This window comes from Tachypleus tridentatus, chromosome 7 (genome assembly GCF_004210375.1).
Source record: "Tachypleus tridentatus isolate NWPU-2018 chromosome 7, ASM421037v1, whole genome shotgun sequence".
Taxonomy (NCBI): Eukaryota; Metazoa; Arthropoda; class Merostomata; order Xiphosura; family Limulidae; genus Tachypleus; species Tachypleus tridentatus.
Genome location: NC_134831.1, coordinates 43,754,382 through 43,768,582, shown reverse-complemented (window position 1 = coordinate 43,768,582; position 14,201 = coordinate 43,754,382). Strand labels below are relative to the sequence as shown.

Genomic DNA, 14,201 nt, shown 5'->3' with positions numbered 1-14,201 from the left:
TGAAATTAAAAACATAGTTCATCATGAAAAACAGCTATTATAATACTATATTTCTAACAAATATTCACAAGGCGTTTGCATTACTGAAAGTAATAGAAATAACAAACCCTCTTAAAAATTCTGTGTTCATCTTTTTTTGAAAACATTAATGTTAATTCAATAAACAAACGATAATTAACACAACGCTCACGTTTCATCTCTCTTTTATTTTTTATTTGTTCGTTGGTTCGTATTAACTAGCAACGGATTTAGTTTAGCTGTTTGTCTTTTCGTTGTTTGCAATCAAATATGCATCACTCTAAATTGTTAAGATGTAATCAAACGTGTTGTTTGTTGATCTTAACACCCAGCATTTTAAGTTCTGTACAGCCTGAGATTCTAGTAAAGAAACAAAGACATGTAGAAAGGTTCAATATTACAGCAAGCTGGATATTGGACTTTGAAAAACTTAACAGGTTAAAAAGTGATAAAGGTCACGCGAAAGACATTTAACTAGGTTTCGAAACAAAAATGATGAAGTAAGATCAGTCTTGGTGTTTGCTTTGTTTAACATGATTGCTCTATTATACTTTATTTGACAATAAACAACTACTCTTGGTATTTATAGGTTTAACATGCTGGTGACGAATGTGGGTGACGGCAGAAACGTTCATTTTCTTGACACAGAGGGTCGCTAGTGTAACAGCAACTTTATTATAAGAATGAGGACCAACCTGGCTTGCTCCAGTAATTTTCCAGCTTTTAGAGGAAAAGACGACAAGTTGGTTACTAGAACGTAGATAAGGCTCCACAAAAGCTTGTAAGCGACCCTGGTAAGAATCATGTTAATTTTTTTCTTAAGATTTAAAAATACCTCTGAATTTCTTCAAAATCTGTGTTAAGAAAGTTTCTGAGAGTAAGAAAGAGCTATGTTGAGAACTGAAAACATAAACAGCTAAAACACTATAAAATATAAAAACTTTAAAGTGGAAATATTATAGCAAACTGGTATTTTGATACTTTTAAACTTTTATTGGAAGTCAAGTAAGCATCTCGTAAACAAACGACAGAAGAACATTTTTTCTTAATAAAATCAATTTTGGTTGATTATGAAATTAGGGGACTTCAATTTAACACGTTAAAGTATTTGTTGTAATTAAAATGAAAATAATGTATAAAAAAGTGTTTAAAAACAGATTTCACTTGTTGCTGAACTGATGTTATTTATTTTTAAACGGTGTAGTTTGGATCTCTAACCCTTTATTGTAATATTTTATGGTTTGCTTGTTTTTTTAATTTGTAGTGCATATTGAAAAAAATTGTAATTTTATGTAAATAAGTCAGAAAATATTTTTTGTAGGTTTATCGAAAAATTTCGATATTGAAATATCAAAAATGTTATCATCTGTTAAGCTTGTAGAAAATGTTATAAAGGAATGCTTTTGATAGTTTTATTTTATACACTGATTTTTGACAAATCTTGGGGTTTCTAATTTTATTTCCGATACAGTGCATATACACGAAACACGTACTTAGTCCAACATATTATTTAAGTGCTGCAAATCCTATAAGAAACTGTTTAGTTTATCATTCGCGCAACAAACTCACCGTATTGGAACTTAGATCATTCCGCTAAACAGCTCCCATCGAATAGTCATAAAGCGCACTTTAGTGCATTTTCTTGAAGCTATGTGGGAATGCATTTTCATACAAGTGGTTTAGCTTTCTCAATTCTGTTAATGAAATTGTTTAGTTCAGAATTTTCGTGCAAAAGCTACAGAATTACTATTGCGCATAGCCTTCTTTAATTTTGAAGTTACAAAGTATAAGAAAGGCAGCTCGTCAACAGGACCCTCCGCCAAATGTTGGCGCCATTCACAAAATACCTCAAACAACTAGTTTCTAGTTCGCCTGTTTGCACAATTCAAAGAACAACCACTCAACAGACTGGAAGGAAAATTTTAATTTTTTAGATATGTAAATAAGCGATTGAGTTTTCATGGTGTTGGTTGATTGTATCTCTTAATGTTTACTTTGAAACAATACAATGTAATGTAATTGAATTAAATTTAATACTATAAAAGAAACAAAAATTACCACTATGCTAAATAAGTTAAGTATGTGTAAATGTACTGAAGAATATGTCGATTTAAACCTTGTTTTAACTCAATTTTTCAATACTTTTAAACTCTCAGATTCTAAATAATATATTCCAACTAAACCAAAATAAAATATCGTGTTACGTCTCTTCTGTCTTATCGCTAGTCTGCTTCATAAATGGGTTATTAATTTTATTTCACAATTTTTTGATGAACTAAACTTGTTCATATTTTGAACTTGAAGAAACAATACACTCATTATTATCACGACTATGTCGTGCGGCCAAACCAACCTGCAGAACACAATGTGTGTTAGTAACAGGAGTAATGGTTTAGCGATTTTCCATTTTTTATTTTACTGACTGTAGTTAACCAAACTTCAACATAGTTAACGTGGATTTGCACTACTGGACTCTTAATTCACATACCAAACAAACACAAGATTTTTAATGTAGGAAAAATGAAATATTTTTTTAAATTATATGTTTATTATATAAAAATATTTTTATGAACAAATAAGTTATAGAATAGTATTTCAGTTACAATCTCCAGGTTATTTATACAAAGATGCTTCTTAATAGACTGTAGTTAAGATAAAAAAGATTACTGTGGATTAGGTCTATTGAAAAGATCAGGTAGCAACTCGTGAGGTACACACTGAATATTAAATCAATTTAAAAGATCAGATAACAAATTGTGTGGTACACACTGAATATTTCAGTTTTATAAGCTAAAACATGTGAATTATGAAATTGTTCCAGTTTTGCATTTTCACGTTGCTTATTTTCTGCCATTTAAATCTCCTCATCTTGCGCTAATTATACATAAATATTACTGCGCATTCGAACTATTCCTATTATTTTTCGTTCAAATATTATTTCTTTCCAATAATTGCATGTTTTTATGCACTATACATTGGGGGCTATGTTACAGAAACTTTTTCCAGCTATATCCTTCGGTGAGTCGGCGATGATTTAATGGATTTACAACGTTAAGATCCAAAATTCAACTTCACACGATGAACAAAATGCAGGCAACTTATTGTGCAACTTTGTGCTGAAATAAACAACCAAACCATGTCTGTTTTGCTGTTACAAACCTTATTGCTCTCTATTGGCAAGATGCATCATCGCTATAACTATTTTTGTGTGCAATTGAAGAGTATTGATTATAAAGAAATTTCAGCCTCGTTTCGTTCGCATTATTTAATACTATACGTATGTAAGTATATTCATTTAGATAAATGTGAAGAAAACATCTAAAAGTAGAGGTTAACATTCGCGACCAAATATCTCCGTCACGTAATCCTAACATGGTCAATCCTGACACGAAAAAACAAAAAAATCGAAGACTATCCGTATCACTACCTGAGACATTCAAGAAGATATCTTTGTACCAACTTCCACGTAAATTGGTTGACATACACATGAATAGTTCAAAAAAATTAAATTGTGCTTTCCTCGCTGAAAAAAAATAAACAAAAAAGCAACAATTCCAAAATTGTCTACATTTCTGTTTAGCATCTGTTAAAAAGTATCTCTGTACTAAATCTCATGTAAATGGGCCGAAATACGGTGGAGTTATTGTCAAAGAACCCGAAAATTATAATAACTTAAAATGGGCAAATGCAATGACGTTTTGTGAATGTATGGGACCCATAAAAAAGTATCTTTCTTACTGCACCAAAATCCCTGTGAATTATTCAAAATACGGTCGAGTAATTGACCAAACCCCAAATTATGTCTTTTTTGTGAGCTCTTACCCCCATCCCCCAAAAAATAAACACAAAATATTTCAATTTTAAATTATTTCTACATTATTTTGTTGGGTACATGAATATTTATATTTGTGTGAATTTTCATCTCGATTGATGATGTAGAACAACACTGGAGCCCAGAATATACACCTTGGATTGTTTGATCTTTCACACATAAAATCATTTAAAATGGTTAGATCAAAAACATGAAAAGAGCATCTAGGTCTATTGAATCAAAGTATAACCCTAACAGTCCGCCAAAAAAAGAAAGAACAGTATAAATCAGCATGTCTCTGCAGATATATAAAACAAAAGATATATATTACTAATATTTCAAATTCGATAACAATTGCTTTAAAAAAACCGTTTCTCACTCTGTAATGTATATTTGTACTTATAAAATTTTATGATTAGATATGTAATTTTATGTAAACCACGATTAGATAATACTTACAAAAACGGTGACAAACAAAACATGAAAAACTAAGTGAAAAGATTTATTTGTGTGTTTGTAGCTAAGCGTAAAACTACACAATGAGATATTTGTTCTCTACCCATAACAGGTGTCGTCACTTGGGGGCCAGAAAAGTAGTTACGTCCTTTATAGTTGAACACAAAGCGACGCAATGAGCTATCTGTGCTCTGCCCACCACAGATATCGAATGATTAAACAAGTTACGATCCAGTATCATTTCTAATAACCTTTACCAGCCGATTTTAAATTTCAAAGCCTGCCTAATACAAAATCAGTAATCATAATAAAAAAATGGCAGTCACAAAAATGATGTAACAAGAATGCACCCATCAGAAGTTGTCCTAGCAACAATATGGCAATAATGAACTATTCAGTAACTAAATATTCGTAACAAAATGTTAGAATCCCATTTAGCTTAGCTGCTATCATGCCGAATTACAAATCTAAAGGTCCGGAGTTTGAGAGGTGATGCCAGTGAACTCGCTTCGCACTTTCAAGTGTAGGTGTGTTATGAAAGTAATTGTCATTCATATTTTCTTTTAAATATATGAACAAACCCCTTGTGGCGATGGTTAGCTTATCTCCTCAAGCAGTTCAAAACTGGGACGCCTATAACCGAATTGTAGGGGGTTTTGACCTCTCACACGGTGTCATTCGGGTTGAAAATTCTGATTCCCACCGAGCTGCTATCTAATAAGACAGCGACAGATAAACAGTGAAAATCGATAGACAGAAAATAGATTGTTAGACAGATAAAAAGGCAGACATATAAATATAGACTGAAAAATACCAGACGTGTACAGATATTAATTAGCTAATACACAGACAGACAAGTTAAAAAAATTAGCAGACACATTAAAATATGCCATGAACCTCATTTATTACGTTTCCTGTTTTATGACTTTCGAAACTGAACTCACTCTAACAATTCGTCCTTTATTAGAATAAACCAGCAGAAACGGTACAAGACATGTGACCCATTTCACATGTTCTTTACGGATACATGCAATTTACCTCACATGTATGCCTTCTCTCTCCAAAGTTCCTTTCATATGCATATATATTTGTTTTCAGAAAGGACGGCTACACGTGACACTGGTTTAATGCTGCTATTATTATGTGCCATTTTTACGGGCCCGGCATGGCCAAGCGTGTTAAGGCGTGCGACTCGTAATCTGAGGGTTGCGGGTTTGAATCCCCGTCACGCCAAACATGCTCGCCCTTTCAGCCGTTGGGGGGTTATAATATGACGGTTAATCTCACTATTCGTTGGTAAAAGAGTAGCCCAAGAGTTGGCGGTGGGTGGTGATGACTAGCTGCCTTCCCTCTAGTCTTACACTGCTTAATTAGGACATTTTAAATCCTAAAGAAAAATTTCGGATATTCCATATCAGTAAACATTATCAAATCCAAAGCATTTTCAATTGAAAAGAAAATTAGCTTTATTACTAATTTGAGTAATTCGAGGTGTATCATGTTTGTACTTACAAATATGTCTGAGTTTCTTTTCGTAACTAAATAATATTAAATTAAAATAAAAAAAAATTGAGACATTTGTATAGCATTTTAATTAAATAGAAAAACACTTTTATCATAAGTTGTTTTTTCTGATAGATTTTCATACCATTATTCATTGCAATACATTACTGATTTTTTAACAATTGTAAAAATGCTGTAATGAATTTGGGCTTTTATAAAAACTTTGTTGGATAAAAACTACAATTACTTCTCAACCAAAGTATTAAATTTCACTAGAATAAGTATGGGAAAACGATGGGTGAGCGATTTCTGGTTTCACACCCTCTTTTCTGAAGTCTATGGCCCTCCGCTAGTACAGCGGTATGTCTCCGGATTCACAACGCTAAAATCAGGGGTTCAATTCCCTTCGGTGGGCTCAGCAGATAGCCCGATGTGGCTTTGCTATAAGAAAAGCACAAAACACACTCAAATCTATGATTGATTGAGTAACCACTCATGGAAGAGAAAACCTTGCTCTCAAATTTATAGCTTTTCTATTAGTAAATGAACTGTTTGAAACTAGTATATAAGCCTTTTAAAAGTATGTTTTTCGACTAATTATACGTCTCAAAACTAATCAAGATTTGGAAATTTTCTACCTCACAAACTGGTATAATAGGTTACAGACACAGAACTAAAAGTAGTATCAAATCATAAAATTTCTAAAGCCAGTTAGATCTGAGAATTTTAAAATGATTTCATTTAATGTACTAATTAATGTACTAAATACACTTTTCAACCAAACTCAGTTGCATTAATAGCTAATTAGACAATTAATACCACTTAACGTTCTTTATAAACGTTCGTTGATTTTTATAGTTTTAACATTTTTAGATATCCGGCATTTGGAATTTTATTACAGAAAACGTGCAGAAATATATATGTAATAATATAAGGTCACCAACTCAGTAAGAAAGCTGTAAGTTAGTAAAAGTACACAAGTTGCAAGTTTTATACATAACATTAAAGTTTTAACACCTAAAATTTATTTTAATTGTGTTTACGGACAAGCAAAATATTTATTTGTTTCACGTTTTGTATGTTATTCTACCACAACTTACTTTAGCTAATATTTATTTTAATTGGATTTATGTTCACACTAAATATTGTTATTGTTTTTCTTTTACAATTTATAGTCTATTCTACTACAAAGTACTTTAGCTAATATTTATTTTAACTTAAAGCTATTCACAGGTAACGATCACACTTTTGTAGTTAAACCTCTAACCATTTGGCGTTTTTATCGCATCTGCCAAGGAAGTTAATTAACACCAAGATGTACCTTATGGATTTCCGACTGTTCATCATTACATTTAGTTTGCCTTTCATCATGAGTCGACTTAATGACTTCACTAACTTGAAGAGAAATTCAGGGGTAAGTGACTGATTCAGGCTCTCTTAGTCCCTGTTCTCAACACGACTTTTGAATTAAATTCTACTTATCTAGCAATTATAAAAAAAACAAAAAAAAAAAAATTTTCTTTCGGAATCGGTACCTCTTAGGTCATCTTGAAAAACGAAATTAGCATATCGTGCGTCTTTTTTTCCTTTAACCTCATACATACTTAAGTAAATGTAATAGTTGACCAATGTTCTTAGGGAACGAAGGCTACAAGGCAATATTATCCCCTAAAGAAAGAAAGTAAGTTGACTGTTTGAAATACCAAAATTTTCTTATGTTGAGGTAATCCATCTCGCGGGAAGAAAACTTCAGAACTAACTGTCGCATAGCTTGAGATGAGGACCGAACATTCACTTTTCGGCATTTTTGTGTTGTAATAAACAAATATATTGTTCCTCTTATTTAAACTGTCCAAATTCTGTCTTATCTCTACGCTAACTCTGAGAAGTTAGTTCGATACTTTCACTCGGAAAATCTACTTAAATAACCGCAGTTATTCGCGGGTATTTTAATCAGAAATATTAACTTATCGGGAAATCAATTCGATCTAAAAATTGCACAAAGTAGCGAATAAATGTTTCTATTATGTAAGCGTTCATCTGTGGTTAGTTTTATCCCTTTTTGTTTTGGTAAGCACAATAAGTAATATTTTATGCACAGCTCTTCATATAGAGAGTAAAACAGAAGTTGGAATTCGCTAATACTGATTCAAAATGTTTAGTTTTCTTCCTTTCCTAGGTGAGACCACGTCAAGACACTAAACAAGGTAAGGGGAATCAGAAATATTTAAAGAAACTATACAAAACCTTCACAATAACGACTTAATAAATATTAATAAGTAGTGACATAAAAAACGTTCACAATAGATACACTGTAAACTTAAAATCAACTACATTCTTTCAAGATTTATCGACAAGACCAATATATACCTTATTCGTGCGTATTTTTTAATAATCAAATTCATCAGAGTTATATAATATTTGAATATCAGTTGTATATAACGAACTATATTTCCTTTATTATTTAGAATTGTAAACTTGTATAGATTTATTTCTCGTATACTTGTGTCATATTTATAACTTCAACGTTTTTCGGCTTAGTGATTCTTACAGTTCATCTGGCATAAGTTAAAAGGAAAGGCTACTAATTTGATACACATAATATCATGTTAATTTTCTTCACTGGACAGGTAAGGTAATTAACCCAAACGTTTATATATATGTGTGTGTGTGTATGTATATAGTTGTATACATTTTTTTTTCTTTTAAAAGGGCGTTATGTTCCAAAACCGGGAATAAGACTACAAAAACCATCAAGCAGTTCATTGTCAGTAGCATCTTATGATAGCACAATACTAGAGTGCGAAGCAGAAGGTAATCCATCACCAATTTTTCATTGGCTTAAAGATGGACAACGAATCCTGCAGGTGGGATTATACGATTCAGTTTTTTACCACATTTATAATTTCCTATTGAAATATAAGGTTTTTATAACATTATATGTATTGTATTATAACATTTATATGTAGGCGACATATTATTATGCAGAATTTAAAACAGGTTTCATGAGTGTTAAAATAATGTGAAATTTACAATAAGGCTTAAGGTACATATTAATATGCAAAACACATATTACGTTTTATAGATAGCATAATAGTAAATCAAATTCATAAAAGATCTTATAAGTACTGTATCAACATGTAAAAAGTATAAAAGGTTTTATAAGTACTAAAATAAAACGAGAAATTATTAAGCTACAAAAAGAATGTCTGCCTAGCCGTTCATAATTTAGCAGTGTAAGCCTAGAAGGAAGGTAGCTAGTCATCACCACCCACCGTCAACTCTTGGGATACTCTTTACCAAGGAATAGTGAGATTCACAATTACTTTATAACGCCCCCATGACTGAAAGGATGAGCATATTTGGAATGACGGGAATTCGAACCCGCGCCAGAAAAAAATATAAGAGGTTAGTCAAAGACTTACCCCTTTAACATACAATCATGGACTTTCTTCATTAATAAGACTAGATTGTACAATTTAATATTTAGATCAAAAATGCAGCCCACTGTGAAGCTTTGTGTTTAACTCCAAACAGTCAATCAGTCAGAACTGTTATCATCAATGAGAAAAAACTGGTTAATATAAACTAGAATAAAATCATTTAAAGGAACAATCTATTAGTAAAGATATTATAATTAAAAGCACAAGAAAAAATAATAACATAATGTTTAATGCAGTTTTCAATACAAGAAATTATAAATAAACATAAACTGAAAAAGATGAAATGAAATTCCATGAAACAGTGAGGACTAATAAACATCGTAAATTTGTTTTAATTAAAAAGAATCATTTAGGAGAATATCCTTATTATGTTACTAGAACTCAAAAATGTGAAGTTAATTTAAGAATAAAATAATGATTAGAAGATTATCCAGAAATGAAAATCATTTTGAGAATTCCTTGTGAACCTAAGAGCATTAATCTATACAACATAATGAACGAAAAACTATTCATAAAGTATTCAGGAGGCCGTTTAAAACCTAATTTAAATAGCAGAATTAATAATAGAACTATTAAAATAAACAACAAACCCTCTCAGATTATGTTCACAATATTATACCAGTAACTAAATTAATTAAGATATCCTAATTATTTGATAAATTCTTTATCTTCCTTTTTTCTAATCATTTATTCAGTCTTATAAACTTCTTTCTTAACACGTATAACTAATTCTGGCTCTTAGAAAATTCCTTCAATTTTTTATCATTTAGATTTTTAATTTTAAAAATTGTCGTCCTGTTTTTTTAAATTTTAGTTATAATGAATATATCCTCAGTAAAGTTTTGGATATATCCTTATTTTAAATGTTCCTTTATACTTTGAAATTCTAATCTTATCACTAATTTTATAAATAGTGGTATAAACTGTTTTTACATATAACTTATGTTATTATTGTTAGATTTAAAGTTCCTGATATCAACTAAATCTGTTTGTCATTGATCATCAGTGTGAGTTACAAACCCCTTCTTTTAAATTTATTGTTTTGTGTTTTGTATATTCGTCTGACTGATGTAAAAAGTATATTATTTCTTATGAGGTAGTTGAGTTTTTCTTTTAATTTCTTTATCCCCGTCGCGCCAAACATGCTCGCCCTTTCAGCCGTGGGGGCGTTATAATTGACGGTCAATCCCACTATTCGTTGGTAAAAGAGTAGCCCAAGAGTTGGCGGTGGGTGGTGATGACTAGCTGCCTTCCCTCTAGTCTTACACTGCAAAATTAGGAACGGTTAGCACAGATAGCCCTCGAGTAGTTTTGTGCGAAATTCAAAAACAAACAAACACAAACAAATAATTCAATTTCTTTATAGCACTGAAACCGATTTCTTAATCACAATTATAGAGATTTAATTTTTTCCTTAGAAATAAATTTTTTTTGCACCATAAACTTTATTTCCTTAACAATACGTCTTTTGTTCTTTGAAATAGATTTTCCAACATTTTTTTTCAGTTTTTTTTTTAACACTTTAAACTAAACAGTACATAACAGATTAAATACCAATACCGAACATTACAATGTATGTTGGATGTATTGTTGCTTAAAGTTAGATAAGGAAATAAGTATCTGTGATGAGCCTAGATGATGAGGAGGGCTTTCCTTTTTATTTATTTTTACCTGATAAAATAATTGTTGAATCACACACTTTGTGTCAATTCGTGAATTGCATGTATTTTTACTTTGCCCCAAATCCAATAGAAACAGTTCATATGCAACAATGACATCGTAACTATAACAAGGTAGCATTGTTAAATAAATAACAGAAGAATATATAACAATTGTTTCACAAAATTTGGTTTTGGAGTAAATGCAGCGAAAGAGCGTCTTTGCTCTTCCCGTGATTGAGAAATATCAAATAAAATGTACAGCTTTTATGGAAAAACATTTTTGATAGTTACTTAAAAGTTTCTAGAAGTTATGCAAATGAAATATGAAATATTTAAGGTGAAAAAATATTTTTAATCTTTAAATGAAAATCATCTTGCATTTAGTTACAGGGTATTTCATTTTAACTGATCCCGTTTGAATAGGGTTAAACAGAACTGTTGTCTTTTATGTTACAGCTGATGTTTGTTTTAAAAATAACTCACTCTGTTTATCACAAATGATTAAATATTAAATACGAAACTGACGAGTTAACTGGAAATCACCTTTCACAAACGATTTACTTTGGCACGGTTATAAGCGGTATTTTAAGTTTATGTTTAAAACTAAAAGATCTAAATCTTAAGCTGTTGTTTGTATAGTTGCAACTTCATTTTGTTTTCTCTATGTGTATTTGTTACTGAAAATGTTAATGGAATGTGCAGGCCACGTGATGGATATGTTATAAAAAGCACGCTTAACCTTCCATCTGCTATAACTAAGGAAGTTAGAAAGTATAATCGGGAAACAATAAATGTACATTTTAAAAATTTATTGTTTAGTTTTATTTAGAAATTGTTTTTATACGATTGTCACATTTGGAAATTCGAGGGATGATTAACCGTTTACTATTTCTTTGTTCAAACGCTGGTACAGTGACAAGTCTATGGGTTTATAACGCTAATATCAGAGGTTCGATTTCCCCTCGGTAGACTCAGCAGGTGGCCCAACCTGGCTTTGCTATAAAAAAAAAAAAAAAATTCCACACACTATTTGTTAGCTTGTTTAATGTTATTTATTCTTTAGGGATCTTGGGATGATTTGGTATCAACGTTAGACGAGGAGATGAACGGAAACGAAAAAATCACGCAAGGCGTTAGCCGGACTCGATCTCGACTTTTTCTTGACTGTGTGACAGCCAAACAGGAAGGTGTTTACTCATGCGTAGCTGAAAACCCTTACCAACGCATTAGTGGAGAAACGGTTGTGAAGCTGTCGAAAGAAGGCAATACCGTTAACGCCCTATGTATGGCGAAAAAGTCTTTTGGTAAGTGCAAATTATACAAAACGCATTGACAATGAAATGAAGTGTATAATAAGCAATTAACCATAGTAATGGAGACAATAAAACAAATTAATTGTAAATTATCAAACGAAGAGACCTAAATTGTTAGGCGTGGCCAAGCTGTAAGCATGCTTAGACTGTGAATCAGATAATTCGTGGTTCGCGTCTCATCGCCTCAAAACCCTGCTCCATATTTAGGGCTATGGGCGAACTAATAAAAATGAGTCATATTCTACAATCCGACCACTCAAGGGTAGCCAAAAAGGTAGCGATGTCTAGAAAGCACATATATAGTTTTGTAAGAAAATGCTATTAAAACAAACAAACAAAAAGCGTCCTAAGCTGTGTAATATACATAAAACAGTAAATATTACCACCCACAATCTCTTAGTCAATCCAAAATGATTTACTTGGATTAAATGCATCTCTAATTTCAGCTTCTAAAATCATAACATTAAGATTTTATTGCTGAAGAAATACGTTTTTAGATTAACTTCTGAGTACGGTAGACTCCACTTGTTCAGTGACTTCTGATATTGAAAGAAACGGTTCTTAAACAGTAAGTAACCTGTGATAGTCAAAAAATATTTGGAGTTCTTTTCCGAAAATTACCAGTAGATGCTATAAAACAAAGAGTAATTTATATGAGAAACTATTATAGCATCGATGGTGTACGAACAAACGTTTTTTTTTTTTTTTTTATACGAGCTTGCTTAACCACAAACTGAGGCCTGAAATTACCAACCAAACCAACTTCGCATATAAAGAACTTTTGGATCCTAAATGCTATTTTTACAACACCCTGATTGAAAATACGTATTAGGTTGATTTAAAAGCTATAAAAACTTGCAAAGGTTAAAACAAATACATTTTATGCTATTAAGCGATTTGCACAACATGAAACTAAGATCAAATGTTTTGTGTGTATTTCGCGCAAAGCCGTCCCTAATTTAGCAATGTAAAACTAGCGGGGAAGCAGCTTGTCATCACCACCTACCGCCGACTCTTGGGATACTCTTTTACCAATGAATAATGAGATTGATCGTCACGTTATAACGCCACCACGGCTGAAAGGACGAGCATGTTTGGTGCGACCGGGATTCGAACCCGCGACCTTCGGATTACCAGTCGAACGCCTTAACACACTTAGTCATGCCGGACCTCAAACGTTTTGTATGTAAGAAAAGTCGTATTCATCTTCAACATTGTACACCAATATCTTATGTTTAAAATATGATATGTGAAGTTTGGAGAACTTTCTCTCTTGTACAATGATCAATATATATTCATTCTTCATGCATTTGGTATGTGCTAATTTCATATTTCTTATTGTTCAGTGAAAACCCTCAATAGAACTATAACTAAAATATAAGTACAGTTGTTGTAAACGGCTGTGAGCACATTGGCATTTTTTTTATTTTGTTAGGCACTCCAGCGAGAATATACATGTGGACTCGCACAAGAATCGAAGTCCAAGGTAACGATATACAATTGTTCTGCAGAGCCTCGGGAAATCCTCAACCCAAGTTAGCTTGGATGCGAGGGGACGAAAATGGGAAGTTAATTGAAAGTAGTGAAAAATACAAGGTAAGCTTGTACTTTGAAGATTCAGGTCCTCATAAGTGTTTCAGCTAATTACTTTCAAGGATGATAGCGAATTTTCATAAGAAATGTACTCATAATATTTTCGTTAATACTCCTCATTTTTAAGTTACGAAAAATTGCTTGGAATAGGAGATTAATTTATCAGTATTTAACCAGAGATCGGATAATTTAATATTATGCCACTAAGATCTTATATTTTTGTGTTATTATTGGGCGCATAGCTCTAAACTGCAACACTTAGGGTGGACGATGAGCCCATCAATTAGCATATGTAGATATTTGTTGTATTTTGCTCGGCAGCCATCAGGGGTGTGGTTTATCATGAATATCAAGGTGTCTCATGTTATACAATTATAACAACCTATAATACAAATGTTATTCT

The 14,201-nt window shown here is 31.8% G+C and overlaps 1 protein-coding gene across 3 annotated transcripts in view; it reads left to right on the top strand.

The window, feature by feature from the left end:
• Nucleotides 1-723: 723 nt before the first annotated feature.
• Nucleotides 724-14,201, top strand: part of LOC143255541 (zwei Ig domain protein zig-4-like) — a 33,563-nt gene continuing 20,085 nt past the window's right edge. Inside the window, exons 1-6 of one of the 3 annotated variants that reach the window (XM_076511369.1) lie at nucleotides 724-812; nucleotides 7,012-7,202; nucleotides 7,968-7,995; nucleotides 8,501-8,655; nucleotides 11,956-12,196; nucleotides 13,641-13,801. In XM_076511369.1, the coding sequence (XP_076367484.1) occupies nucleotides 7,104-7,202; nucleotides 7,968-7,995; nucleotides 8,501-8,655; nucleotides 11,956-12,196; nucleotides 13,641-13,801 (684 nt within the window). In that variant the 5' untranslated portion in view covers nucleotides 724-812; nucleotides 7,012-7,103. The remainder of the gene's footprint in view (nucleotides 813-7,011; nucleotides 7,203-7,967; nucleotides 7,996-8,500; nucleotides 8,656-11,955; nucleotides 12,197-13,640; nucleotides 13,802-14,201) is intronic. The other 2 variants (XM_076511371.1, XM_076511370.1) reach the window with 2 other exon arrangements.